Here is a 27,407-nt window from a genome sequence, read left to right on the forward strand (position 1 = left end):
TTGCCTCATCCAAAAGCTATTTCTTCCCTTGCTAAAAAGCTTAGCAGAAGTGGTTGTAGTTGAAACAAAACGACTTTTTTTTAAAAAAAGCTTGTAATAATGTAATCTTCTTTCACAAATTATCCTATTGATTTTCTTAATTGTCATGTAACATAATGAAAAGTTCATATTACTAAAGATCCAGGATGTTGTCATGCAGACTGTCTGCTCATTTAGTTTGTTACGGAAGAATTGCCATTTAGCCTCTGAATGCATAAAGGATGTTGAAAATAGTCACCGTTCTGTTATGTATTAGAATTTGTTGTTGGTAATCTAACTTTAGTTTAATATGAATCCTGTTTTCTAAATTTTCTGAATTATTTCTTTTATCCAATAGAACTCACTTAAAAGAACCATGAAAGTTTCCAACCTGCTTCATGCATTTATCTGATAATTAGCACTTATTTTGTCACCCACCATATTCAGCAACCTGGACTTCCTGCTGAGAAGTATTATAGCAGTAAAATGCTCCCCCTCTACAAAACACAGAAATCATTCACAGATACAGAGAGAGAGAATCCCTGATGTGCATTTCTAAAAAGTGTTTTGAAAATTGAAACATATGCATCTGTTAGTTGTAAATATTCCTTCAGTTAATTAAAGCAGTGGAAGTTCTCACTGCAGTTTTACTTTAAGCTATTATTCTACTTTGAAAAGTGACTATGTACAAATGAAACTTTCTCATACATCAGATTAGTGTGTGTAAGTGCTAATCCTTGTGTGTTTAGAGTCAGATTTGCTTGTTATTGTGTCAAAAGTAAGGTTTTCTTACTCTTGTTAGCTCTGAAAAGCCAATAGGGGTAAGGGAGAGTGAGCTGAACTCTTTTCCATCAACAGAAATGTTTATTAAATTATAATTGCACACAGAGCCAAGCAGTTATAGCAGGGCAAAGCCACTGCGGGCAATGAGGTTGCATGGGGTCATGAGAGGCATAATGTGGCCTGCAAAAATTTTTATTGCTGGTGGTGATAAGGGAAAAGGGAAGAGCCCGGCTTTACTTTCAGATAGTAGGTTGAGGTCTGTTTTCTTCAAAACTGAGCATATTTGGTTTGGAATTCATTGACAGACAGTAAATCTGAAACTCCATTATGCGATTTTCACAGAGTCAATGTTCAGAGCAGACAAATAATGCTGAAATAAGCGGTGCCATTTATTGGCTAAACATAAATAGCTAAAAGAGCTGAGCAAATAATTTGCAAAAAATAGTTTAGTCAATTAATGTATCTTTTTTTCAGTTTGTTGAGTGGCTGCAAAACAAATCAAGCTATACTCTAATTTATGCTCTGCGTTTATTCAGTTTTGTGAAATTCCTTTGTAACTCTTCTCAGTCTGCTTTCAACTTAACTCTCTTGAGTAATGGTGTATTGTCTGCAAACTTTGCCATCCCATTGTTTACCCTTTTTTCAAAATCATTTATGAATATGTTGAACAGCACTGGTCCCAGTACAGATCACAGGTCACTGGGGGACACCACTATTTACCTCTCTCCACTCTGAAAACTGACCATTTACTTCTGCCCTTTGTTTCCTGCCTTTTAACGAGTTACTGATCCATGAGAGGACCTTCCCTCTTATCCCATGACTGCTTACTTTGTTTAAGAGACTGTTGTGATGGACCTTGTCAAAGGCTTTCTGAAAGTCCACATATGCTTATAAAATTTTGGATGATACCGACCTTGGTTGCAAGCACATTGGAGGAGAGCACCTGTCAGGGATGCTCTAGATATACATGGTCCTGCCTCAGCACAGGGGGATGGACTAGATAACTCTCAAGGTCCCTTCCAGCCCTACATTTCTATGATTCTAACTACATAAGAAGGGTGGATGTTTAAAGGTGGTTTAGCACACCATCCTCTCCTCTGCATCTCCCATTTCTTACTTTAGGTGGCACCCCACATAGTGTGCTGGATTTTGTGAATCTCATTTTAGGCACCTGTCTCTCCCTGTTCATCATATAGGGAATGTAGGTACCTAACTTAGGCTTTGTGGATACCAGTGTTGTTCCAGTGATTTTCTGGGTGCCTAAAAGTTAGGCGTTGTGATGCTCAGTGTTGCAACACCTAAGTCACTTTGTGGAGCTGGGGCTACATGACTGTCTTTCACCATATATCATATTGCTGATGGCATGGCCAGGGTTTCAAATATTAAACTATTTGGAATGCATGCTAGTGAGTAATAAAATATTCAAGGATCACGGAGAATAAATCTACTTCGGTAAGATTCATCCAAGTTTTGGGAGCCACATGACAAAACCAAACGTGTTACCTTTTCCCCTGTGCTGAGTTGAACTTGAGTTGATACCAAGCAAATAACTTGAACTGAGTTGATACCAGGCAAATAATTTCAGTACCAGACAAATTGGTTGAAACTATAGTAAAGAACATGATTACCAGACATGTAGATGAACATGATATGCTGTAAAGGGAAGTCATGCCTCACCAATCTATTAGAATTCTTTGAGGGGGGTCAACAAACAGGTGGACAAGGGTGATCCAGTTGACATAGTATACTGCGACTTTCAGAAAGCCTTTGACAAGGCCCCACACCAAAAATTCTTAAGCAAAGTAAGCAGTCATTGGATAAGAAGGGAAGGTCCTATTATTGATTAGTAACAGGTTAAAAAACGGGGGGGAAAGAGTAGGAATAAATGGTCAGTTTTCACAATGGAAAGTGGTAAATAACGGGCTCCTCCAAGTATCTGTACTAGGACCCATGTTGTTCAACATATTCATAAATGAACTGGAAAATTATGTAAACAGTAAGGTTATAAAGTTTGCAGATGATACAAAGTTACTCAAGATAGTGAAGTCCAAAGCAGACTGCAAAGAGTTACAAAGGGATCTCACAAAACTGGGTGACTGGGCAAAAAAATGTAAGATGAAATTCAGTGTTGATAAATGCAAAGTAATGCACTTTGGAAAACATAATTCCAGCTATACATACGAAATGACAGGGTCTCAGTTTGCTGTTACCACTCAAGAAAGAGATCTTGGAGTCATTGTGGATAGTTCTCTGAAAACATCTGCTCAATGTACATCAGTTAAAAAGGCTAACAATGTTAGAAACTGTTAGGAAAGGGATAGATAATAAGACAGAAATTATCACAATGCTACTATATAAATCTCTGGTATGCCCACACCTTGAATGCTGCATGCAGTTCTTGTTGCCCCAACTCAAAAACATATATTAGAATTGGAAAAGGTAAAGAGAAGGGCAGCAAAAATGCAAGGAGAGATTAAAAAGACTGGGACTCTTAAGCTTAGAAAAGAGACGACTAAAGGGGGATCTGATAGAGGTCTATAAAATCATGACTTTGGTGTGAAGAAAGTAAATAAGGAAGTGTTATTTACCCCTTTACATAACACAAGAAACAGGGTCACCCAATGAAATTAATAGGTAGCAGGTTTAAAACAAACATAAGGAAGTACCTCTTCACACAGTGCACAGTCAACATGTGGAACTCTTTGTCAGGGGATGTTATGAAGGCCAAAAGTATAACTGGGTTAAAAAAAAGACCTAGATAAGTTTGTGGAAGATAGGTACCTCAATAGCTATTAGCCAAGATCATCAGGGCACAGCCTCATGCTCTGGGTGTCCCTAATCCTCTGACTGCCAGAAGCTGAGACTGGATGATAGGGGATAGATCACTCGATAATTACCCTGCTCTTCTAATTCACTCTGAAGCATCTGGCACTAGCCACTGTCAGAAGACAGGATGTTGGGCTAATTGGATCATTGGTGTCTATGCCCGATCTTATGTAAATTAAGCTGAGGCTGGCTGGAAGACAAGAATTCTGTTTTGCAAAATATTTCAAGATCTCTACATTTGTTTTTTGTTCTGCATCAAGATGAAACTAAGACCTTTCAAAATATTTCACAAAAAACAGGGAAACCCACCTCAGGATGGCCATGAGCCTAGTAGTTAGGGCCCTTACCTGGGATGTGGGAGATTCATGGTCAAGTTCCTGCTTCAAATCAAATAGAGAGAGATTTGAACCTGGGTTTCTGCATCCCTGGGGAGTGCCCCAACCACTGGGCTATTAGCTATTCTGGAGTGGGTCTCTGTTTTCGACCAGACATTTCATCCTGAGAAACCTTCCTTGAAGGTTTTGTTGAAATGGATACGTTTCCACAAAAAGTCTGTTTTTTGTTTGTTTTTTTTTAGAAAGAAACATTTAGTTGAAAAATTATCGACCAGCTCTAAATGAAGCCTGGCCAATCTGATCAAATTTGAATTATCTCCCTTTTTTTGCAGAAGGTGACCTTACACTGCCTATGTTTCGCAGAAATTGTTCACCACTCCCCCCCCCCCCGCATTGTTACATGAAACTGATGTTTTCCTGCTTTTACTTGTTTCAGCCTTTGCTTCCATTTTGCAGGTTTGTTTTCTGTTTGTCAGGTGTTACAATATTTGCTCTCCAAATTACATCAAAAGTCCTTATTTGGCATCCTCCTCCTGCTGCAGGGCACAGCAAGCAAATGAAAGGTATTAAAATGTGAAAGCAATCATCAGAGCATTTACTTAGTGTCAGCTTTGGCAAGCTGGATGGGAGGATAATTTGGCAGAGTTTCCTGTTTAGAAGGAACTCGTGCCAAAGCCATTTTGACACCTGGACTGTAATTTTACTGATAACTGTGTTTTCAGTCATATAAAAGTTCAGTGTAGATCAACTATATATACATTCCTATAAATTCCTGTGTCAGTTACATATTAGGTAAATTATAGTCATCCAGAGCTCCTGCAGAAATGCCCATAGGAGGGCACTTTGGAAGAGGAACTCTCTGAAATGCTCTCTCCATGGAGATGTTCCCAAATCATTCCATTAGTGCAAAGATTTAGCCCACATTGAACACATAGGGAAATCGTCTCTGATGTTGCTGAGGCACTGGGCAATCCACATGGAGGCTAAATATCTGGCTAAATTGCCATGAGCTTACCTTTGTCTTCAGATGATTCTCCTAGTGAGATCTGTGCAACATCATTATCTTCAGTATATTTATGCAGGTTTAATTTATTGCTTCTTAAATGTAATTTAGTGAATAATTCTGTTGATGATGGACTAGAACAGGGGCTCTCAACTGTGGTCCACCGCTTGTTCAGGGAAAGCCCCTGGCGCGCCGGGCCGGTTTGTTTACCCGCCAGGTCCGCAGGTTCGGCCAGTCACGGCTTCCAGTGGCCGTGGTTCACCGCTCCAGGCCAATGGGGGCTGCAGAAAGTGGCACAGGCCGAGGGAGGTGCTGGACGCCCTTCTCGCAGCTCCCTTGGTCTGGAGTGGCAAACCGTGGCCAGTGGGAGCCGCAATCAGCCGAACCTGCGGACGCAGCAGGTAAACAAACCAGCCCGGCGCGCCAGGGGCTTTCCCTGAACAGTCGGTGGACCACAGTTGAGAACCACTGGACTAGAAGGAATAGAAACCAGTTTACTCTACCTTAGCTGTGTTGGCTTAACATGATTAACTAACAGGAGTAAAAGCTACTAGAAATATATGTTTGTTACTAAGTCAGCAGATGTGACTCTGAATGCACAGAGAGAGACCTAGTGAATAAATGGTTGCCAGTTTTATACAGTCCCATTTCAAAGTAACACTGTATCTTAAGTTAACAATTATTTCTAATATATAATGGAATATATATATTTCCAATATATTATGGAAACATATTTTTGTAATGTTAACTATACGTATGGGTAACTGCCATTCATTTTGTTTAACAAACAAAATATCCTCCAAAAGAGAAAAACGTTCTATTTTAATTATTTTTTCTTTGACTCGCCTTAGATTCCACATAATTTTCATGCTGCAACATATGTGTGTGTGTGTGCGTGTGTGCGTGTGTGTGTTTATAGTAAAGCCTGCAGTAATTTTTATTGTAGTAGTAGTAGTCGGTTTTTTGATGTGTAGTACCAATAAAGGTGAAAACTCTATTGTGAATATATTTTGTAAGAGTATTGCAGAGGGGAATACTATTTAAAAATTCTTGACTTAGTTGATACAGTATTCTCAAGATTATGTTGTTAAGAAAGGTGAGCTATGGTATTATGCTGTATCTTCTTTATCACTTAAATATTTCTTTATTTGTCGGCACAGTTGTCAATAGAATCCATTCATTGTAACATTTCTTTTTATGACTTGTAATTTTTATGGGGCTATTTTCTTTATTTTATTTTGTAAATCCTGGGAAATAATGAGGTTGTATGCTAATAATATATAAAGGGGCTAAACTATGGGTTCCCAGTTCTAATAATAGAATAGTCGAGCCAATCTTACTTTCTGCCTGCATTAAACTGAGTAATTGTATCTGTATACATTTAAGAAAGGGAATTACAGAGCAGAGCAGAAGTGGTTATGCACAGTTTTATAAAACACAGCACCAAAACAATAATGCCAGACTGAATGCTTATTTAAATGATTTTACTGGGCTAGGTGTTTCTTTGAAGTGATTAGAGAAATATATAATTAATTGATATAAAGGTAGGTAGATATAATGTTGGATTGTCAATGTTCACTTCTGCAGATGTATCTTTTGTGTTGAATTAGGTGGAAACGGCAACCGATTCAGATACCGAGAGCAGAGGCCTACGGGAATACCATTCCGTTGGCGTGCAAGTGGAAGATGACAAACGGTAACTCATGCAAAATAAAAGTGTAACCTTTCAGAAGACAAAACACTTCTGTGAACAAACTGCTAGCAAACACGTAGATGATGCTGTCTAGAAATAATTCACAAGGCCAGGCTTATATGTGCATGTTGGCCAACTGCTAATGTTGTAAGAGATGCTTTAGCTCTCCCTTCATATTTACTCAGAGTTTCCAGGGTTTTTTTTCTTTGATTGGGAGGAAGTTAATGTTTGTAAGGTGAACTTAGTGCTCCTACTTAATGAGAGGAATCACAGAACAGGTGCAAGCACACTGACGCGCCAGCCCTGCAAAGGGATCCCCATGGCTGAATCTTTATGCTATACAGTCCATTTGCAGGATGGGGCCTACCTCAACCCTGACCTAAAGGGACTACTTCTAGGAGTCAGTTTCCATGGTCAATCAATCCTTGTCCAGGATTGTCCTGAGACTGCTGACAAATGTGCTAATTCTGGTGGTGGTAGGTGTTTTTATTTAGACACTTGTCCACCTGGCTTTGGACTGGGACTACTATCTAATTTCACAGAAGCCATCAAACAGCCTTTGAGGATAGTAATCACCTTTGCTTACAACTGACATGAGCTAAATTTGAACAATTGACCTGTATATTTCATGAACAATCCTTTGAGCCTCTGTTACAACTATTGAACATGAATTTATTCTAATATTTCAGTATCCAAGGTAAGTATATCACGACACACTCACCATTTCATAATAGTTCTATACAGTGTTTAAACGTGAACAAACATAAAACCACACCAGCCTCCTACCACTTTTTACATTTATTACAAAATTCTTGACAGCCTTAACTCAGAATGTCTTTGAGTAAGACACTTAGTACTTGAAATAATTGTAAATATTTATTTGATAGTCTTCATTTCAACAGTACATGCAGCACTGCAGGTCTTTGGTGCGATTTCTAGTTCTGTTTATTAATGTTGTGCAATATAATGTAATGTGAGAAAAGATCAATATTCGCTTCCAAAGGTGGTTTAAATCATTTTCATTTATATCTTTGTTCAGATCAATAATGACACCAGATAGACGACATATAGATTTTTTGTGTTGTCATTCACTCTCTTACGTTAAGTAACTAAATCAGTTGTAGGGTAGATTTTGACAAAGATTAATTGAAAAATATCCTGTATGCCAGCAAAAATATTTTTTACTATTAGATGCAGAAAGAAAATCAGATGTGTGTTGCCAGTACATTATTCCCTCTCAACGTACGTATTTTTCTTTCTTTTTTTTCCTTGCCCAAGACATGGACGGTTTAAACGTTCAAATAGTGTAACAGCAGCTGTTCAGGCTGACCTGGAACTGGAGGGCTTTCCAGGACACATAACAATGGAGGACAAGGGACTTCAGTTTGGTTCATCATTCCAGAGGCATTCAGAGCCTAGCACTCCTACCCAATATGGTGCAGTAAGAACAGTACGGACACAGGGACTGTTCAGTTACAGAGAAGATTACAGGACCCAGGTTGACACCTCAAATCTTCCACCACCAGAACCCTGGCTGGAGCCAGCCATTGAGACAGTTGAAACTGGTCGGATGTCCCCATGTCGACGGGATGGGTCTTGGTTTATGAAGTTGCTACATACTGAAACGAAGAGGATGGAAGGATGGTGTAAAGAGATGGAGAGAGAAGCAGAAGAAAATGATCTTTCTGAAGAAAGTAAGAACACCTCAGTATCTTTTGTTACATACATTTGACAGAGAATGTGAAGCTGTGGTTTATATTTATCATTAATTGTATATATTAATTTTATATATTAATCAATTTCTATACCACTTGGAAATGTCTTAGACCCTCTACAAGACAAACAGAGAGAAGGTTTCCACTCTGAGGCGCTTACAGTTAAAGCCCCCAATCCCGCAGTTGACTGTGCAGGCAAACTGCTGTATCTGAATGGAGCCCCACTGAAGTCAAAGAGGGTCCATCTGTACAGTCAGTTCCAGGATCAGCCATGGTTTTTGACATCATGAGTGAGATTCTGTGCTCTGCCTCTAAGAGAGAGAGGAGGAGCTAATGTCACAATAAGTCACTCTTGTGCTCACCTGATTCTGAATTGCTCCAGGGGTCATAGCAGGCCTTGGTGTAATTTAGTCCTGAGGAGCTTCTATCTTATGGCAACCTGCCCATGCCTAAGTATGGCAGGAGCATTGCCCAGAATCTCTTTAGTGCTACATGCTTGAGCCCCACCCCTGACACAACCTTTCTGGCAATCCTGTGCCAGGGCATGTGAGAGGATTCTTGAGAGACAGCCTCCAACAGTCTTCTTCAGTTCCGCACCGCAAAACTTTTCTCCCAGCTGGATCCAGGCCTTTTAGAACCCTTTTACTCTACTCCAGCCCTTTTCCTGGCATAAAGGGGCGGGAGCGATGATGGGGGAAACAAAGATTGGAGAGGAAATAGAGTGAGGAAAGACAATGGTTACAGCAACAGGATTCTGTAGTTATTTGGGCATGTGTCCTTTTAGATGGTTCAGTTACATTTTGTTGTTGCATTTTTAGAGAGAATCATTATTATTTGCTCGCTTCTTGTGGAGACCATGAGAGAAGTGATGGAGTGAACTAAAAAGTGATCCAGGTTTCTTGGAGCCAGAGCCATGTTGGCATGAATGATGCTGATAAATAAAACTGCTCCTACCAATCTGTTAGATGCCTCCCCACAACTCTATCCATTGCCATGTATATTTTAGCCTTTGTCGACAGGCTTTTTGGCCAGTTTTCAGTTTGCATGACAATGTTCCTATCGCAGCCAATTTGAGTTGTTTTTTTTCAGTTCAGACTTCCTCAGGCACAGGATCAATTCATTTAGACTTTTGCTGCCCACATATTTCCTCTTCAAGCCCTGCCTGACTCTGAATGTTCTTGTTTGACTGCTTCCTCTCTTCTATGTCAGATTCATGTTTTACCCTCACATCTCTGGACAGTCGCACAGTCCACTGTCCCATTTCTATTTCTTGACTCCTCTTTTTCAGAGGAAAGACAGGCTGTTCTGTTATTAATTCATTTTTATTTACCCTTAATTATTTTGCTCCACCATGCTGTGCAAAAGCCTTTGCTGAGTAACTGCATTATCATACTGCTGCAAGGCCAGTCTTTCCACCTCAACCCCCTCCTTTTCTCTTTTGTCATTCCTTTCATTGTGTTATGTCTGAGATTGGATTGTAAGCAATTCAGATGAGGAAGTTTATCTTCATACTGTGAACTTCTTAGTACACTCTTAGGTGCTATTAAATAATAATAATAATAATTTTATAATATTGTGCTTTTGTTAGAGTGGCTTTTAAGACTCCCTAGACTTCTTCCATAATAGTGGATTTTAATATCCCCTCTCATGTACCTTATTCATCAGATTTCTCAGTTCCCCCAAATCGAATGCCCTTGTACTATTGCAATCTGTAAATCATTTGCTTTGATGAAATCAAGTAGCTCAAAGACACAGATTCCAAGGTTCTCTGTTGTTCTCAGTCACTGTTCAGTCCTCAACTGGTAGATACAGCTACATTTGGTTGGGGTCATTACTTTCCGGAACATAAAACAGTCTTCTAAATACCTTAGGAAGCTTTGATTATGTCATGTTGTATTAATATTGATATCTGGATCCTTAACATCCCCTGTGCTTATAGCATCCTGCAGTTTAGATTACCATAAAGTACAGTGCTGCACCAGTGTAACCATACTTTTCAGATAGTTGTGTGGGACAGATGTCCATGAGGACATCATTTGGCTTGCTGCATTTTTATTGCTGTTTAGATCTGGTGAGACAATTTCAACAAAAAATAAATGTGGAAGAAATGAGAATTGAAATGTCATGACTTTATTTTTCTCCCATTTGCTGAACAACTCTATTACTGGTGGTGGTGCAAGAGAAGGAGAAAAGCCAGCCTCTTGTTGCTGAGATGGAGTCACTGAGATAAAATAAACATGGACTCCCTGTGATGTTGTTTTTACAGGATTATGTTTCAGAGAGCTGCACTTTGGCGGAGATTCTGCTGTTGCTGACACTGAAGTCAATTGAGTTATTACAGGTTTACGTGGTGTAATTGAGAGCAGATTTTGGCTCCAACTAATTGTAACATGTGGCATTCATACTGCTGCTTTATATAGCTATATGTCTCAAAGGTCCCTCATTTCAATGGACATCCCTCCTTTTACTCCCAAATTTACATGCATTAACTACAAACAAATTTGCATTGATATGATTTGCTTCAGGAAAAAAAAGAATCATGAAGTTATCAACAGAGTTACTTATATTAAAGGAATGAATTCCACAGCATTTTGAGTCTTCTGCATGAATAATTTTATTCATTTTGGGGTCTTTTTCACACACTGCATCCCACATTTAGGCCTTGGCAGACTGAGTGCTATTCTATCTACCATACCCCAGGTTTAGTGATAACCCAGCATGAAATTTATCTTGATGTATTTAAACATTTGGCAGATCCATGAAGAAAATAATCAGAAGTGCCTGGGCCAGAGGCAGCCAAGTGTATTTTTTCATCTTCCACTGGAACATACTATACCCAAGAAACTTCACAGCAGAGTTTGCCCATTCAAAATGTCACTGTTAATGCTGAATCCCTTATTTGAGTGTCAGATCTATTAATTGTACCACAAGTGCAGATATAGATGTATATCCCATAGGCGAACCTCGTACTTTACACAACCATTTATATTTCACAGATAATCTTGAAAAAGAGGGCTTAAAATAGAGTTATGTTTTAAAAAGCAATTTCACTTTGTGTGTTAGGACAATAGCCTTGAGATCTTAGAAAACTGTTTGATTGCCCTATTGATTTTTTTCTTTTACTGTAGCCTTTCTCCCATAATGTTGTTTTAAGATCTTCACTCATTGAGAAGGAAAGAATAATCACTGCACCAAAAATAACCTTTCATGTCTCAAAGTCCCTCTCTTTATTTATCTATTTACTTATTTATTTGCTCAGTTAACAGTAAATTATACTAGTGCATTTATTTCTGTAAATGTCATTTATTATTTATGTGGGTAGATATTGGTGTTTTTATAGTTAGGAAATTCTGGCTGTTTCCAGGGTAAGTCATTTGACCATGTTCACTGGAAAAGTGGCCCACGCTATTTTGCAAAGATATGTGTTTCTAAACAACAGCAATTAGAGTCTCAGTTTTGCATTCAGGAAACTACGTTAGGCTTACTACTGTTGGAGGGGTGGTAATGAGAAGATCGCTATCCATGTTCCAGAGCTCCACAGCACAAGGAGAGTGAGGAGCCATGTGGTCCTCAGAGTGCAGCAGGGGAGTGATTTCTAATGGCAGCTGGGAGACTTGCAAAATAAGGCAGTGAGTAAGTAAGCTATGCAGGGCACTGAGAGTTGTGGGAGCTAAAGACACCACACCACAACATAGGGAGAGGCATGGGAGCCAGGAATACTGTGGTACTCTTAAGTTCCACATTTGTCCTGTTTCTTCAGAACCTGGAAATTAACGAGCAGACACTACCTATGTGCATTGTTATGCCTGAGGGAATTCTGCAGTAAAAAATTTAAAATGATGTGCACAATATTTTAAAGTTCTGCAAAATTCTGCATATGTTATGTGTCAAAATAACACAATATGATCATGCCAGTTTCAGTTATTTTGGTAATTTATTTCAAAATACTTGTCAACAAGTATGTCTGTAACAATACAGATGATAAAAAAGATTCGGGATTTTTTTTTTTACAAATAGATTCCTTACTAGGCATATTAATACAGAACTTTGAATAATACTTCATTTAAACTACAATACAGAAAAGAGTTTCCTGCACCCCTAAGAAGCAGTGCAAAGGCTTGGGGGAGTCAGGGGTAACAGAGGAGCTGACGGAGGGGGAAATAATTTCTGGAAAGGAGCCTGGGAGTGAACCAGGAGGGTTGTTCGGTGTGAGAGAAGTATGGAACAGATTTTTTGGGTTTTTTTGGAGGGAAGGGATTGTTAGGGAGTTGGGGAGCCTCCCCCATGCAGAGCCTGGCTGACCCCTAGCCTCTCCCAATCAGTCAGGCACATCTGCCTGTGTCCTCATGTGTCCCTGCATCCCTCTCCCCACTCCCATTCAGCCCCCACCCCAGGTTATGACACTCCACTAGCCCTTCTGAACCCCAGTCTATGTGACCCCCCCAACAACCCCACGTACCCTGCTCTGTCTATCCCCCCACCCATATGTGCCTCCTGACCTGGCCCCAGGAGCAGGGCGCTGTGAAGAACACAGCCTCCTCTTCCTTCCTTCCTCCATAGCTCACTGCTACGGCCAGTGAGCCGGTTGCCCTCTGTTCTGGTGCTACAGAGGCCCCTGATGGGCAAAAGGCATAACTGCAGTGACTCTTTGTCAGAATGTATTTTCTGTGGAGAAAAAAAAAATCTGTGGGGGGACATGAATTCTACACACACACAGAGGCACAGAATACCTCCAGGAGTAGCACAACAAGGAATGTTACAGTGGAAAGCCAAACCAACAGCCAAAGCACCCAAACATTCAAATATATGGAAATTAAGAGATGAGGGAAAGTAGATAAACACTCAGATACATTTACAGTTCATACAGTACCCTAAATAAGTATGCCTAGTCCAAAAGCATTTTCATTCTGCCTCAGTGTAGTCACCCAACCTAGTCTAGATACTGTACCCAATTCCCAAGTACTATGGTGAATTACACGCAGTGAATGCCTAAGACAGCCCAAATGTCACTGCACTCTGATTCCAGATGTTCAGGGCTTTGGGTGAAAATTACTTGTCAGTGGCAATGCGTTTCTTGGGCAAAATTCTCCATATCACAAAGTACCTCAACCATTGGCTCGCTTGTTGCTGATGTGAGAGGCCACTGAATGGGTATGGCAACTATGATACCCTTTGGCCCCTGAGGCAGTGTCTCTAGGTTAGATGGGAGAGGCATATTAGCAGAGCACTGTGGAGAAGATCTACATTGCTACTACCTGAGCTGGATCTATTGAATTGCTAAATATACTGGCAGGAGTTAAATTCTAGTGTTGTGAATCTGGCAGCTTTCAAGACCCACTAAAGGCTTGTCTGTATATCAGTTTGCACCAAGTTAGTTAAATTGGTTAATTAAACTAGTGAAAACTCCTGAGTGGACAGACTTATATCAGCTTAGCTTGGCCCTGTAAATTTGCAGGGCCAGCTAAATGGATATAAACCAACTTTAAATTAATTTAAGTGTCCACACACAAAGTTTTACTGAATTAACTAAACTGATTTAAAATCACACCTTTACATATATCAGGGCAACTTGTGTGTGTAGGCCTAAAATGCAAACTTTTAAAAAATAGTCTACTATTTGTGGAATTCTGTATGAAAAAAAAACAAGACTTGGAAAGATTTGGAATGAAATTTACTGTTCAAACTACCTTGATTCATTTTGTAACCACTTCAGTCCATAAGACAGTAGATTCCTCCAGGTGGAAGGTATATATTTGGATTTCTCGTGGTAGGTCCTATTGCACTGCAATCCTGATTCTTACACAGCCAGAAAGCAGCATCTCCTCCTCTCTTGCAGACTATCCCTCTTTTACAGTGTTGCGTCTCCTCCTAGCTTCTCTGATCAGTTCCCCCACCTTCTTGATATGTTCCTGACTCATCATCTCGACACATTCGCTTCACCCATGACCACCTGTTTTGCTCCCATGACCCTTATTCCACCTCATGCCTACCTTTTCCTCACTACTTTTTTCCCATCCTGCTTGCATGCCTCTGTTCCGATTCTCCAGCTTTCCCTCTTGCCTTCCCTCACCTGTTTCTGCTACTATTCCTTCTACTTTCCAGGTCTTGGTGGAGCCCCTTTTCTGTGGTTACCTGTTACTCTTTCTCCCTTCCCATGCTGCTGTTCCTTCCAAGTTTCTCCAGAATCCACACAAAGACCTATATACCAGACGCTCCACCTACCTTGCAGCACCCATAGATTTGCACCACTCTGGATTTTCAGGGACGAGATGGTTATCTGCAGCAAAATACTGTGACCCTAGGCACACCTGTAGTCACACCCTACATACAACTGCAATGATATTTGTACAAAGTATGCCTTGTAAGGTATCATGTGAAAGCTAGGAACCTGCTGATTATTAATACTATTATAAAATGCATGTGTTAACCTTATATGTGAAGTTAGAAATTCCCTCTGTATGATGTTACTAGAGCATGTTTAAGACAAGACAGCCTAATCTAGGTAAAGGCGATAAACAGGTCTATGCTAGACAAAGGAATGTGGATTGACCTCAATTTACATATTAGCAGTAAACAAAGCCATTGCTAAACTAGCAGGGGTTATCCTGGTCCTGAACTCGAGAGAGCAGACTGAGCCCCCAGGAGGCCGTCCTGACTTGTAAGACAGAGACATCCCTTTGGGATATAAGGAACACAGAGATACTCCATCTTGATCCTTCACCTTAGGAGACAAAGAAACCAAGTGATTTGATATCTGTGATGTGTCCTGGCCAGTAAAAAGTTGGGTAAGAGACTGGGGGTAAAATAAACCTTTTTGAACAAAGACTGTAACTTGCTACATTAAAGTTTAGACTTTCAGATGCATGTTTTCACTTTTATTTGCTTGTAACTATCTCTACTTTTTATCTCTTTTAGTTGGTATCACTTAATCCATGCTCTTTTGTTAGTAAACTTGTTTTACATTTATTATAAGCCAGTTCTGTGCTGTGTTTGAAGGGAAGGGTGTATCTACCCCAGTTAAATTAATAAGATGTGATGTACTGACTAATTAACAGAGCAGCAATCTTAATATTGTCTGTGGATGCACAGTGGTAGGGGCTGTGCATTGCAGAGAAACATCTCTGAGGCACTCGGGCTGAAGTTTATTGATCGTTACCTGCTAGGCAAGATCTGGGCCAGGCAAGCCTGGAGCAGTTTGCTGGTGAAGGAGACAGATTAGGGTGACCGGGAGCTGACACACAGTCTAACTGCCAGCAAAGCTCACTCTTGCTGAGGAAGAGAGGTAACACAGTGTCTCACAATTCTGGGTATCCCCAGCAGCATGTTACAAATACTAACAGTAGCAAAGCAAGATTCTCATTAGAAATGAACAAGTTTACTTTGCCTTCCCTTCTCACCACAGCAGTCTTGGGCCACAGTGAAGTGACCCTTCCCCACAATGATGAAAATTGGATGCAGCCCTCTAGAGCTTTTAAAAGCTAACACTGCCCAGTGGAGGGGAAAATTGCTTTCCCAATGAAGGGATTAGCATAATATTTGATGCCTGGACAGGAGGGGAGCAAGCTCAGTCTGCAACTGGGCTCTTGTTCATCTTGAATCCATGCTTTGGAGACACATTTCCTAAATGAAATGGTTCACATTTCCCAAGCAGTGCAGGAAATTTAGCAATATATATTAAAATTAATTAAAGAGGTGTGGCTAAATCCCCTATACTGCTCTGAAAATCTCAATTAGTATATTTTGTTATGTCCACCAATTAATAAGAAAGCTTTCCAGGTGTCTTATTCTAAGTAAAAGTTATACTTTTATTTTAACTAAAAAGCTTACTTACATATTTTCCCTTTCCTGTTCAGGTATCCAGTCCATCAGCATCTGTTGGAATTTAAATAAAAAATTAAATGGCTAAAGAATATCTTTGTTTCCCCAAAACAGTATTTTAAAGCCAATAAAACACTGTGTAAGGAATCTAAGAATCTCTCTTAGCACATTAAGTGTTCTGCCCCTCTTTGAATCCTCCTTCAGTTAGCTGGAAAGTGGATCTACATATATTCTCATTCTGTTCACAAGGATTCCATTGTGCAACTTTTGTGACAGTAGACATAATGTAAGATTAATTCCATGGAAATTTGTCAGTTAGGTAACATCTCAATAGCATGAAAAGCTGTGGGATTACTCACGCTAAAATTAAGTGTGTCGTGCTTTTGAGCGTGCCCTGTAAGATTTCACTGCAGATTTGAGACAGCGGCTCCCCACTTTCATTTTTAAAAAGCAGCTAGAATGTCAATGGTTTGGTGTGTAGTCAAGACTCTGTAGTGTACTTTATCAATTATGTAAGATTCATGGCATAGGCCTGATTCTGTGCTTGTTAAAGTCAATGGCAAAACTCCCACTGACTCAGTAGAGGAAGGTTTAGTTCTGATTTCCAAACCACCCCACTGACATATGTCATATATTTTTAATCTTCCATTCTCATGGTTATACAACTTATTGAACTAAAATAGACATATTTGACAGTTACACTATTTGACATTTTTAACTGACACAACTTGTGCTGCAATAAAATGCCATCCCAGACTAACAAACCTATACATAGTGCTAAAAAACATGTGTGTTGTGAACGAGGTTTGCAGTTCAGTAAGAAGATTTAAGTTTAAAAAAAATTTATATAGTAAGTACTAAATATAATTTACTCACAAGCACAAAAAATTAGAAGTAGATTACAATCAAAATGACAACTTTCATATAGAATTATGATTTCATATATATGTATTATATATAACTTAGATGTTAATGCCTGAGAATTAAAAAACGATAGTGTTTTAAGAGGTTCAGTAACACATTTATTATGTGTAGTTTCCTCATTATTATCATATCGACTGCAACTGAGCAGAACTATTTTAACCTACGGGGAGTAGCGCTTAAGCAGAATCATGGTTACTTTTGTGTAAATCTGTATAACCTTTATCTACCCCTTTGTGCACATGTGATATAGAACTGTATTCGATTGTATGATTACATCATATATCCCAAATAATATGATCTAGCATCACACAGGATTTTTTTCTGCAGTATTATAACATGCTTGGTCCATGTGGAAAAGTTTCTGTGGCATTATTTGTGCATCTTGTATACAAATAACTTTCACAATCTCTCTATAAGACCTGAACCTATTCCTGTTGAAGTCAGTGATACAATTCCCATTCTCTTCAGATGGAGCACGAGCAGGGTCCTAAATAGTGGTACTCAATGGGAGAAGATTAGTTAATTAATTAAAGAGTGTATTGTAATTCACACTCATGAGGGAACAGAGCTAAAGTTGCATGACCATTTCCTGACTTTTGAGTGGTTAACTGTACAACCTTGATTTTCTCTTAGTAGGTTTTTCTTATATGGAATTGATAGATATGTTGGTTAATTTCATCATCGTTCATTGATTAGCAAAATTCTTTCTAAGGATTACAAACATCTCAACCTCTACAGTCTCTAACATTCATCATCCCTTCATGGAGATAATCAATCTGCACTCATCAGAATAACTCCCCAATGCATGAAATTAATAACAAGGTTTTGGCTGTGTATTAATTCTGTGCTAAAGATTATGAACTGAAGTATTTCAATACTTAATTTAATTACAGTAAAGCTGAGAAACATGAATAAGAGAGATTCTCACTTGTTATAACTTTCTAAGTATGATTTACTTATTTAAATGTAAATAAAGTTAAGAAAGACTGTAGCAAAAGGTAGGCTCTTAATAATACATATTGGTTCACCAATCCCAGTGCTATAACATGTTACCCCCTGCTAAGAGCTAACTTTTGAAAGGTGATGTGTTGCAGTGTACTTCTGATATAGTATCTGCTTCAGTCCTTTGTTTCTAGCACTGCTGAAATATCATTCTAGACCTCTACAAGACTGGCACAAATCAGTATAGTAGGGTTTACTGAATTTGGTAGAAAGAAAAGGAGTACTTGTGGCTCCTTAGAAACTAACAAATTTATTTGATCATAAGCTTTCGTGAGCTACACATAAATTTGCTAGTCTCTAAGGTAAGCTCATATGCTTTGTTAGTCTCTAAGGTAAGCTCATATGCTTAGGTGCTCTGTTTAATTTGGGCCTTTATGGATAGTCCTAAGTATGGGTCAACATGTACCTGCACCATTCCAGGAAGATCTCTGGGAGGCATTCAGGCTCAGGTTCCTCTGAGGTTCTTGTAGTAGGGTACTGGGTTCTGATCAGGGTCGGGGCAGCATCCACAGAATTGTTAGTGTAGTTCCAAGTGAAGGATCTTTATCATTTGAGCTTTCAGAGGTAGAGGGTGAAATCCTGGCTTCATTGAAATCAATGGCAAAACTCCAGTGGGGGTTGGATTTCACCAGGAGAGAGAACATTTTGATTGTGAGATTCCCAGACTGGGTTTACAAGGCAGGCATCATCTTTTTACCCATAAACTGGGCAAATTTAGTATTAACATCATTCAAAGACAATTAACAAAGAAGTCCAGAATGCATTTCCAGGCATCTGAAGAAGTGGGGTTTTTACCCACGAAAGCTTATGCTCAAATAAATCTGTTAGTCTTTAAGATGCCACCGGACTCCTTGTTGCTTTTGTGAATGCCATTTTACAAAGTCTCTTTTCAGTATAAAACAATGTTTTAAGGAAAACTAATACAATATTGTTCTTGATTCATAATTATTTTATATTAAGATATTAACACATGAGCTAGCACTTAATATTTTATAGAGACTGTGCTTTAGAAAGATGTAGTACTTTAATTAGTTACTAGAATGTTAATGCATGGAATAAGCCCTGGCTAGTTAACAGAGCCCTGCTGCCTACGATGTGCTCTTAGGCCCTGATCCCAAGCCTGTTAGCATCATCAATAAATCATATTCCACTGTGGAGTAAAGATATTATTGGGTTGAGCTCCAGATTGTTAGTTGTGCCTGATGATGCTTGTGAGATAAGGTTAGAAAAACTGATGGACTGTGGAGTTGAATAACAATTTAGAACAGTGCTTGTGACAATCCACTGGTCTTATTGACTTTCATGGGCTGCTGAAGTATTTAAAGTTAAGTGCATACTTAAGTGCTTTGCTGGATAGGGACTAAAGCATTTGCTAAAATAACTTCAGGATGATGACCCTTGGGACTGAGCTTTGGTTTTGTCATTTACTGTATAAATCAAGGTTTGCCTTAAAACTAAAATCTGAGTGCCTGCCTCAGCAAGTTATTTAATATTTTCTCAAATCTTTGATTTCCTAGGAAGTGGAGACAGTGTTAGGCTTGCCCTCTTTTCCTACGTTAACCGTCCCTGCATTCTTTCCAATTAGTAATGTATTGTTTATTATTGCCAGGGGAGCAGGGAGGTTGGGTATAATGCTATACACAGCCTCAGAGTCTTCTGATAACTGCATCTTCCTCAGAAGTAGTTTGTCTACATAGTCTCTAAAACATAACAAAATAGTTACTAATATTCTGAAATAATAGGAGTTCAACTCAGTACTTGTATCTCATCACAGTTTTGCATTAACATTGCTTCAAAGACACCGGTTGGCAAAAACCTGTCTGCTTGTTCAGTTCTAGGTAAGATCCGAAGTGCTGTTGGAAGTGCTCAGCTCCTTATGTCTCAGAAATTCCAGCAGTTTTATTGGCTTTGTCAACAGAATCTGGTAAGTCAATATCCCTACCCACCTCTCTCTAATCCCTCCAATATCCTGGGACTGGCAGCTACAACTGCATGGCATACATATTACTGGATAGTTTAAGCAAGTTGATACCTACATTGATCCACAAAAAATTGGTTTTAACATTCCAGTTCAGAGCCAAATTTAACCATCTAGTTACTGCACCTGCATAAAGTTGTACAAGTCCTGCCGTTTCACTTTGGAGGGTTCCCAGGGCCCTTATTTGTCCTAGAACTCTCTTTTTTTCTTCTTAAGCTGAGTCTGGCCATAAAAATATAGAATGGAGCTTCTTATTTTTCCCACAGAGTAAACGTAATTTCAGGCTAGGCAACTTTTATTTCAGATTAAAGAAAATAAACAAATATAAACTCTCTGTGAGACAGAAAACACAGTGACTTCATTTTGTAATATTCTGTATCTAAACTGAGAATGGCAGCCACCTTAGTAGTAGGGAAGAGAAGACTTCCCTTGATTTAAAGTTGCAGTACAAAGAGAACAGAATTGGCATGTGTTTCGGTTATATAATTACATATATACAGGTCTGATCCTGTCAAGTCAATGGGAAATGAACGCATGGAGTGCTTACAGCATTGGGCCCCATATTTTGCCTAGCCAATGATATATAAAAAGTCCTAGAGCTAGAGGAGCTCCAGTGCATTATCTGGTAAAATGATTGTTTTGGAAGTCCCCAAGAGTCTAATTCAGTTCTAAATGTTATTTTCATTAATATAATATGACAACTGCTATCAGGGATATGGAAACTGTTGGTACAAGATATTTATCTGTACAAGAACATCATTCTTCTAGTGAAGTACATTTTGTGATAAACCCATTCCTACTTCCTCAGGTTCATTTTCAACATTGAATACAATCTTTACCTTTTGTTTCCCTCTCTGCTTCTATTTAAAAAGTGCTAAATTCTGTAACTTGTGTCACAGAAGACATGACCTAGGTGACTAGCTATACAAAATTGATCATTCATTAATATTTACTGAATAACCTTTTAAAGGCATGACAGTATATTCACACTGCAGATGCACATTTTGTTGCTTGTCACCTACAAAGTTAAACATCCAGGGTTTGAAAATTGTATCCAAAATCTTACTGAGAAAGTCATTTAAAAAATGTCTTACTTTGAATATTGTGTATGGTCCTGATCCCACCCCACTGACATCAGTGGGGAACTTAGCCAGATACAGATCATTTAGCATTAAATCCACCACTTAAATGCAATCGCCTCTCTTTGGGGTAGAACACAGCAGCTTTCCAACAGCACACAATAAGACTAAATAAATATTTAAGACAAGAAGTGGGAAAATTCCACCTTATACCAGTTGAAACTACAGTGAGGATTTAGGAAGACAGAATGTAATTACCCAAAAAAGAATTTATCTAAGACAATGAACCCTCATCCCTAGACTTGCGAGAAGTGCTCTGAGATCTTTGAGTATCACAATTGGTCAAGCTCTTGGTTAAAAGTCTCTTAGAAAAGACTCTCAACTGGTGTAAATCACATTGCTCTTTCAACTTTAAAGGAGATATGCCAACTTACATCAGCTGAGAATCTGGCCCATACTAACAACTAGAAAGAGCATTGTTGGTTCATTACTGCTCCCTACACAACCCACCTGCACCAGTGTTTGTAACTGCTGAGTTTTCTTTGATGATTCCTCACCAATGTTCTATTCAGCACTGATCCTGCTCAGCTTGTGAGATCTAATGAGATCACACTCAAGGGTGTCATGGTTGCAGCAGACAAACACATAAGCATTGTCAAGGCCCTTTTTGTTAGTTCTTTGCTCCCTGCAGGATAAAGGCTGCAGTCATAAATAATCTAGTTTTAGAAGCAAAGCCTGAATTCAAAATTAGATACAAACAAATGAAAAGTTGCTGAATAAATTCAAACTTGAACAAGGCTTTTCCAAGCTTAGATGTTTCTAATATTAGTCCTTTTGGCTGGGGTTACCCTTCGAAAATAATGTACATTATTGATTTATACATATTAGCAGCAGGAGGCAGCCCCCTTGTGGTCCAGAGAATACAAAACAAGCTCCACTCAACAGCAGCTATGTTGGAAAATATACTGTACTGAAATAGGTATGAGCAGAGCTGGGTGTACAGAAGAGCCATTGCCTTCAATTCAGAAGGGGATGACAACGCACAATAAGTAGCCTCCAGCAGGCATCTTCTTATGGGTCTGTAATGTAAATTGGGAAAATGACAAGAAGGATTGAGAAGGCTGTGTTGTAGTGGAGGAAGAACAGGTTGAAATAAAAGCTATATTAAATGTTGTACATTGCCACAAGACTCACCTGACGTGGACTGCATATAGGGGACCAATATCTTAAAATGAGTGGAGTCACACCAGTTTACACACCAGTTCAGGATCTGGCTCCTGTGACTTACTTGGACACAGGCTACAAATTATGTTGGAATAGACACAATTTTTAAATTAAATGTTTTAAGTCCCTCTAAACGTCATCTTTCCCCACAGGAAGTTTCCACTGAATCCACTGAGCTCCCATAAAAAAAGATACTTCCTTTAGCAGCGAAAGGCGGGGTTTCAAGTGAACTAATTAGAAACCTACTCATGAAGGGGGATGTCCTTCCCCCTTCTTATCAGATTCACAAGCCATTGACTCCCCACAGACTGGGCTACAGTGTGTGTGGAGGCTGCTGCAGGCAAAGGTCTAATGTGGTGGTTGTAGATTGTCTCCACGGCTGCTCTGAGGCCTAGAGGGAAAGATTCCTTACTGCTGTCTTCACAGAGATCCTTACCACTCAGGCCATCTCTCTCTAAAGTTGTCCAGCTGGTCCCTACCTGGAATAGCACTCTCAAGAAAATGCCTACACAGCAAAGGATTATGTCCCCATAATAGCTTTTCTTATATAATTTCCCTTTAGTACCCAAATGGATTCATAATGAGATGAAGGTCTTCAGGCCAATTCATTACCACTATTATTGGCTGTCCATTAAGTCATACTGCCTGCCCTTGGCACAGAAACTACCTAATCAAAATATCTTGAGGGAAGAGCTTGCCCAGCCCTTTTGGGACCAACCAATAGAACTTTTAAAATGTCTTAGATAAGATATTTGTGCTGTACATAAACCCTAAGACCTGAGAAAATGTAATAGCAACAGTAAGCATAAGCTCGAAATTAATTCATAACATGATTATTTTTGTCTTCTACTCAGATATCACTAGTGGGATAAAAAAAATTGGTTTCTCATGTTCTCCTTCCTCTGTAATGATCCGCAAACATAGTCTGTATGACAGCTTACTACATTTTAAAAGTGCAGGTCAGCTTTGCACAAGAATCTGCACAAGCTACAAGAATCAGTGTATAATGTATAACTCATAGATTTTGGGGTTGTATGCGAGGCACATATTTTCAGTCACAGTTCCCAGCCTCATAATTTACATTGCCTTAGCACTGTGTATCACTGTAACAATAGAAACGGTCACCAGGCATTTTCAACTGTATACAAAGGTGCTTTAAAGAACGTTGTTCAGTGGCTTCCGGTCTATTTATATTTTCTCTATTGTGCATATGTCAGGACCCCAGTGCCATGCCAAGGCCAACTTCCCAGGACCTAGCAGGATTCTGGGACTTATTGCAGCTTTCAATTGAAGACGTCAGCATGAAGTTTGATGAACTGCACCAGCTGAAACTCAATGAATGGAAACTAACAGAATCACCTGAAAGGAAGGTAAGCAGGCCAGATACAATAAAATTTCCCTTCAGATTATAGTGATAAGGCCTCCTGGTGTTACAGTCAGTCCAGAAAGTGATTGGTTTCAAACCTGAAAATAGAAAGTGACTATTTTCCATTGCCTCATTAACAGACAACACTGTCCAGAATCAGGGCCTTGAGGTTTATTTTTACTTTCTTCTCCCATTTTTGGTTTAAATTGTAAGATATAAATAATAAAGGTATAAATATCCCTACCAGCCCTGTGCCTAGTCACTGTCATTTGGCCCCTTGAATTCTGATAACAAATTATTGGAATTGAAAGATGCTCTGATTCATTCAGATTGAAAATGCAACTGAAATAAAGTCCCTCATGCTGTCACACTGTGAGCAGTTAATATCTGGGGACTGCATCCTCTACTTCCTTCCTAATGGGGAGATCTGACTCCCCAAGATCTCTGGCTCTCTGGGGCTGTGCACCATCCCCTCTGAGAATCTCGAGGACTGCAGATCAGCCTGTGAACCTTGTGTGGATAGAGGTTGCATCCTTGTGAATTTCATGCTGTCTGCACTTGGGCTCTCAGGCTCCACATCCCTGCGGCCCCCCTTGTTCACACCAGTAGCAGCACAGATTGCAAATGAGCCACAGTGGCAATATTGCTGTGTATCTGCTTTCTTCTTTACGCTCCTGGCTGCATCTCTGCTGATTACAATATTGTACAAACAGGGAGGGTGTCTTTAGCTTAGAGTCAGTGAAGCTGGCCCCAACTGAATACTTATTTGGTTTTGGAATGCGACTGGAGGCATCTTGTCAGAAGTTGATGTGCTCTTTCACTTCTTCAGGCATTTAGTATAACTGCCTGCTCCTCATCTTGAGTTGCTTGGCCAGGTAGCTGGTGGGTAGGGAGTTTCGCTTTTGCTGATGGTGGGGGTGAAAGTAAAAGATGATTATAGTGGCAGCATTGGTGATTGTCTAAGGAGGAAACTAAATCCTAGTAAAGAGAGAGAAGATGGGAGGAAGGGCACTGGGATGTAGTGCTCCTGGCTGAAAATAGCAAATAAAAACAAAGCACTCTGGCAGAACGTGCTTTCAGGAAGAACGGTGCCTGTGTCCCCTCTCAGGACTCTGCAATAAGTCCTTTAATTTGGAAAGTTGGAACAAGACTGCCAAATACTGTAAAATCTAACCAGTGATAAGTGCATTTGACTATTAGGTTCACCAGTTGCAATAAGAAAACCTACACAATTCATGCCCCTCAAAAGATCTTTATGACATAGGTCTTGCAGTGGATTAAATTAACAATTTACCAGTGTGTCCTATGTAAATAGTGACCCACTGTATCGATAATTATTGCAGCATTAACATGTACTAATGGCGGAAAGCTGCATCATGATAACAATGCCACTGATGCAGGAGGATACATATCATCCAAAGCTTTCAGTTCACAGCCCCACTCAGCAAATGAGTCAAAATAGGAGATCCAAATTTTGAAATAAAATCTGCATTTCATTTTTCAAAACAATATCAGGCTTAATAGCTGCAGAATTGAGCTACCACAAGCATTATACAAACATGTATTAAGAATCACTTTATATTCTAATAATTTCTCAATATGATTTTTTAAGGTATTCTGGGCTGATGTATGGAACAATTAGCCCTACATTTCAATCTGTCTAGTTTGTTTTTGTACGTTACCTTTTTGCAATTCAGAGAGGAGACTAAACTAATAGAGATATATACACAGCTGCTATCTCATACCCAGCTGAGGCTAAACTCAGTATGATTAATTTAATTAAAATCCTGTCCTGCTAATCTTAGACAGGCTTTTCATTGGACCAGAACATCCAGATACACTGAGTTCTTATCAGCCTGTGCTTCTGAACATAATGGATATAATGATGTGCCAGGTAAAATAAAATTATCACAAACATGAAAGTGAGGTTTGCAGCATGCATGTGTACAGTACCTGCAATGAGAGTAAATGGAGATTCACTCTTTATACTGTGCTATTGTACTGCAATGCAATGCATTGGAATTTGCACTGGATTCTGCAATAGCTGGTCCCTCCTGCCCCCTCCCCCCCCGGAGTCCCCAGAACTGATGGTGATTAATGTTTTACATTAATTAGCTCATCTCAGAGTATAAATTGAGCATGTTTATTAGTTGTGTGACAAGTATTTTTTCAATTGACATTTCTCTAATGTGCATGTTTTATTGATATGGTGCCTTTCACATTTAACTCACTTTTCAATTTTCAATAACCATTGTAGGAAGAAAGGAAGGTTCCTCCTCCAGTACCAAAGAAGCCCCCAAAAGGAAAATTCCCTATAACGAGAGAAAAGTCTCTTGACCTACCTGACAGACAACGTCAAGAAGCCAGAAGACGACTAATGGCTGCTAAGAGAGCAGCCTCCTTTCGGCAGAATTCAGCCACAGAGCGGGCAGACAGCATTGAGATCTATATCCCAGAAGCCCAAACCCGGCTTTAAAGACAGAGCGCTGCAGAGTGTCCTTTTTTAAAACAAATGCTTGTACAGTTTGTCACTTACCTGGTAATTTTTTCTCATTCTCTCCACTGAATATGCCCTTGCTGTTGTGTTCTTTGTGCCATAAGCACAGTGGAATGCTTTTGATTTCCTCAGAGTTTGCTGAGCTCCTTGCAAGAACTACTTCTTTTTGTATTTATTGTCTGACTTACAATCAGCTACAATGGATAGGGCTTGTTGAGACCTGACTTATCCAATATGTTCTCAGAGGACAACAAGAAACACCTCTTGAGATGGAACCCAGCTTACTTTTTTGTTATTTATATTTTTATAAATTGTGTGATAATTAAGGATAAGAATAACAAACTATAAATGGGTGCATCTCACCATTCACTAGAGGCATTAGCTAATACAAGTAGAAGGTGCTACAAATGTGAAGTGCAGGAAAGAAAGAACCCATTTATCTCTCTGACCTCCAGTTTCTTTTCCTTGAACCCAGCTAAAATATTTGCCCATGTGCTCTGCCATTCTACCCATCTTTGTTACTGCAGAATAACATTAGGCCTCTCATGTCAAGTCAAGTTTCTGGAGATGAACAGGAATATCCAGCCACTAAAACTCCGAAGTTCATCAGGAACCAAGGTCCTATTGGGAATGCCCACTGAGAAATGTTTGTGATAGCAGTATAACGACATTCAGAAATCAAAGCAAAATTATAATGCAAGAAAACTTGAGTGATGGGGAAAGGAAAGTGGAAGCCTTAAAAAGTTAGATCTTCTGTAGCAAGATGTGTAAAGAGAACAGTTATACTTACTCCTTTGGAACACTCATTGCATTTTAACAGTTCTTTTATGTGTTAACTTTTTATTTTACAACAATCTTCTCTCTTTAATTTCAAAAGCTATGCTACATGTGATATTTTAAACTCTCAAAATGCTATATCAATTGAGTTTCCAGGGTATCCTTGAAAAAAATATTTGCTTGTTTAAAATGCCAGTTGTGATGTTGTAACCAATTTAAGAAATATGAATGTGAGTGGTAAGTATATCTAAGTTTAAATGGTTATCTTAAGGTAAAGGTGAACTGTGGTTTACATTTTTTTTCCAGAAATCTTTTTCCTATGCAGTATCAGTTAAGGCAAGATGATTCTCTTGCTTGTGTCAGACTTAA

At 39.2% G+C, this 27,407-nt stretch overlaps 1 protein-coding gene across 1 annotated transcript in view; it reads left to right on the top strand.

Annotated features, from left to right (window-relative positions):
• DLGAP2 (DLG associated protein 2) overlaps window positions 1–26,365 on the top strand; it is a 690,779-nt gene extending 664,414 nt beyond the window's left edge. The window contains exons 11-15 of the mRNA XM_073336187.1: window positions 6,576–6,661; window positions 7,937–8,352; window positions 19,950–20,041; window positions 23,616–23,768; window positions 26,022–26,365. Coding sequence (XP_073192288.1) covers window positions 6,576–6,661; window positions 7,937–8,352; window positions 19,950–20,041; window positions 23,616–23,768; window positions 26,022–26,240 — 966 coding nt within the window. The 3' untranslated portion in view covers window positions 26,241–26,365. The remainder of the gene's footprint in view (window positions 1–6,575; window positions 6,662–7,936; window positions 8,353–19,949; window positions 20,042–23,615; window positions 23,769–26,021) is intronic.
• The last annotated feature ends 1,042 nt before the right edge of the window (window positions 26,366–27,407 follow it).

This window comes from Lepidochelys kempii, chromosome 3 (genome assembly GCF_965140265.1).
Source record: "Lepidochelys kempii isolate rLepKem1 chromosome 3, rLepKem1.hap2, whole genome shotgun sequence".
NCBI classification, from domain to species: domain Eukaryota; kingdom Metazoa; phylum Chordata; order Testudines; family Cheloniidae; genus Lepidochelys; species Lepidochelys kempii.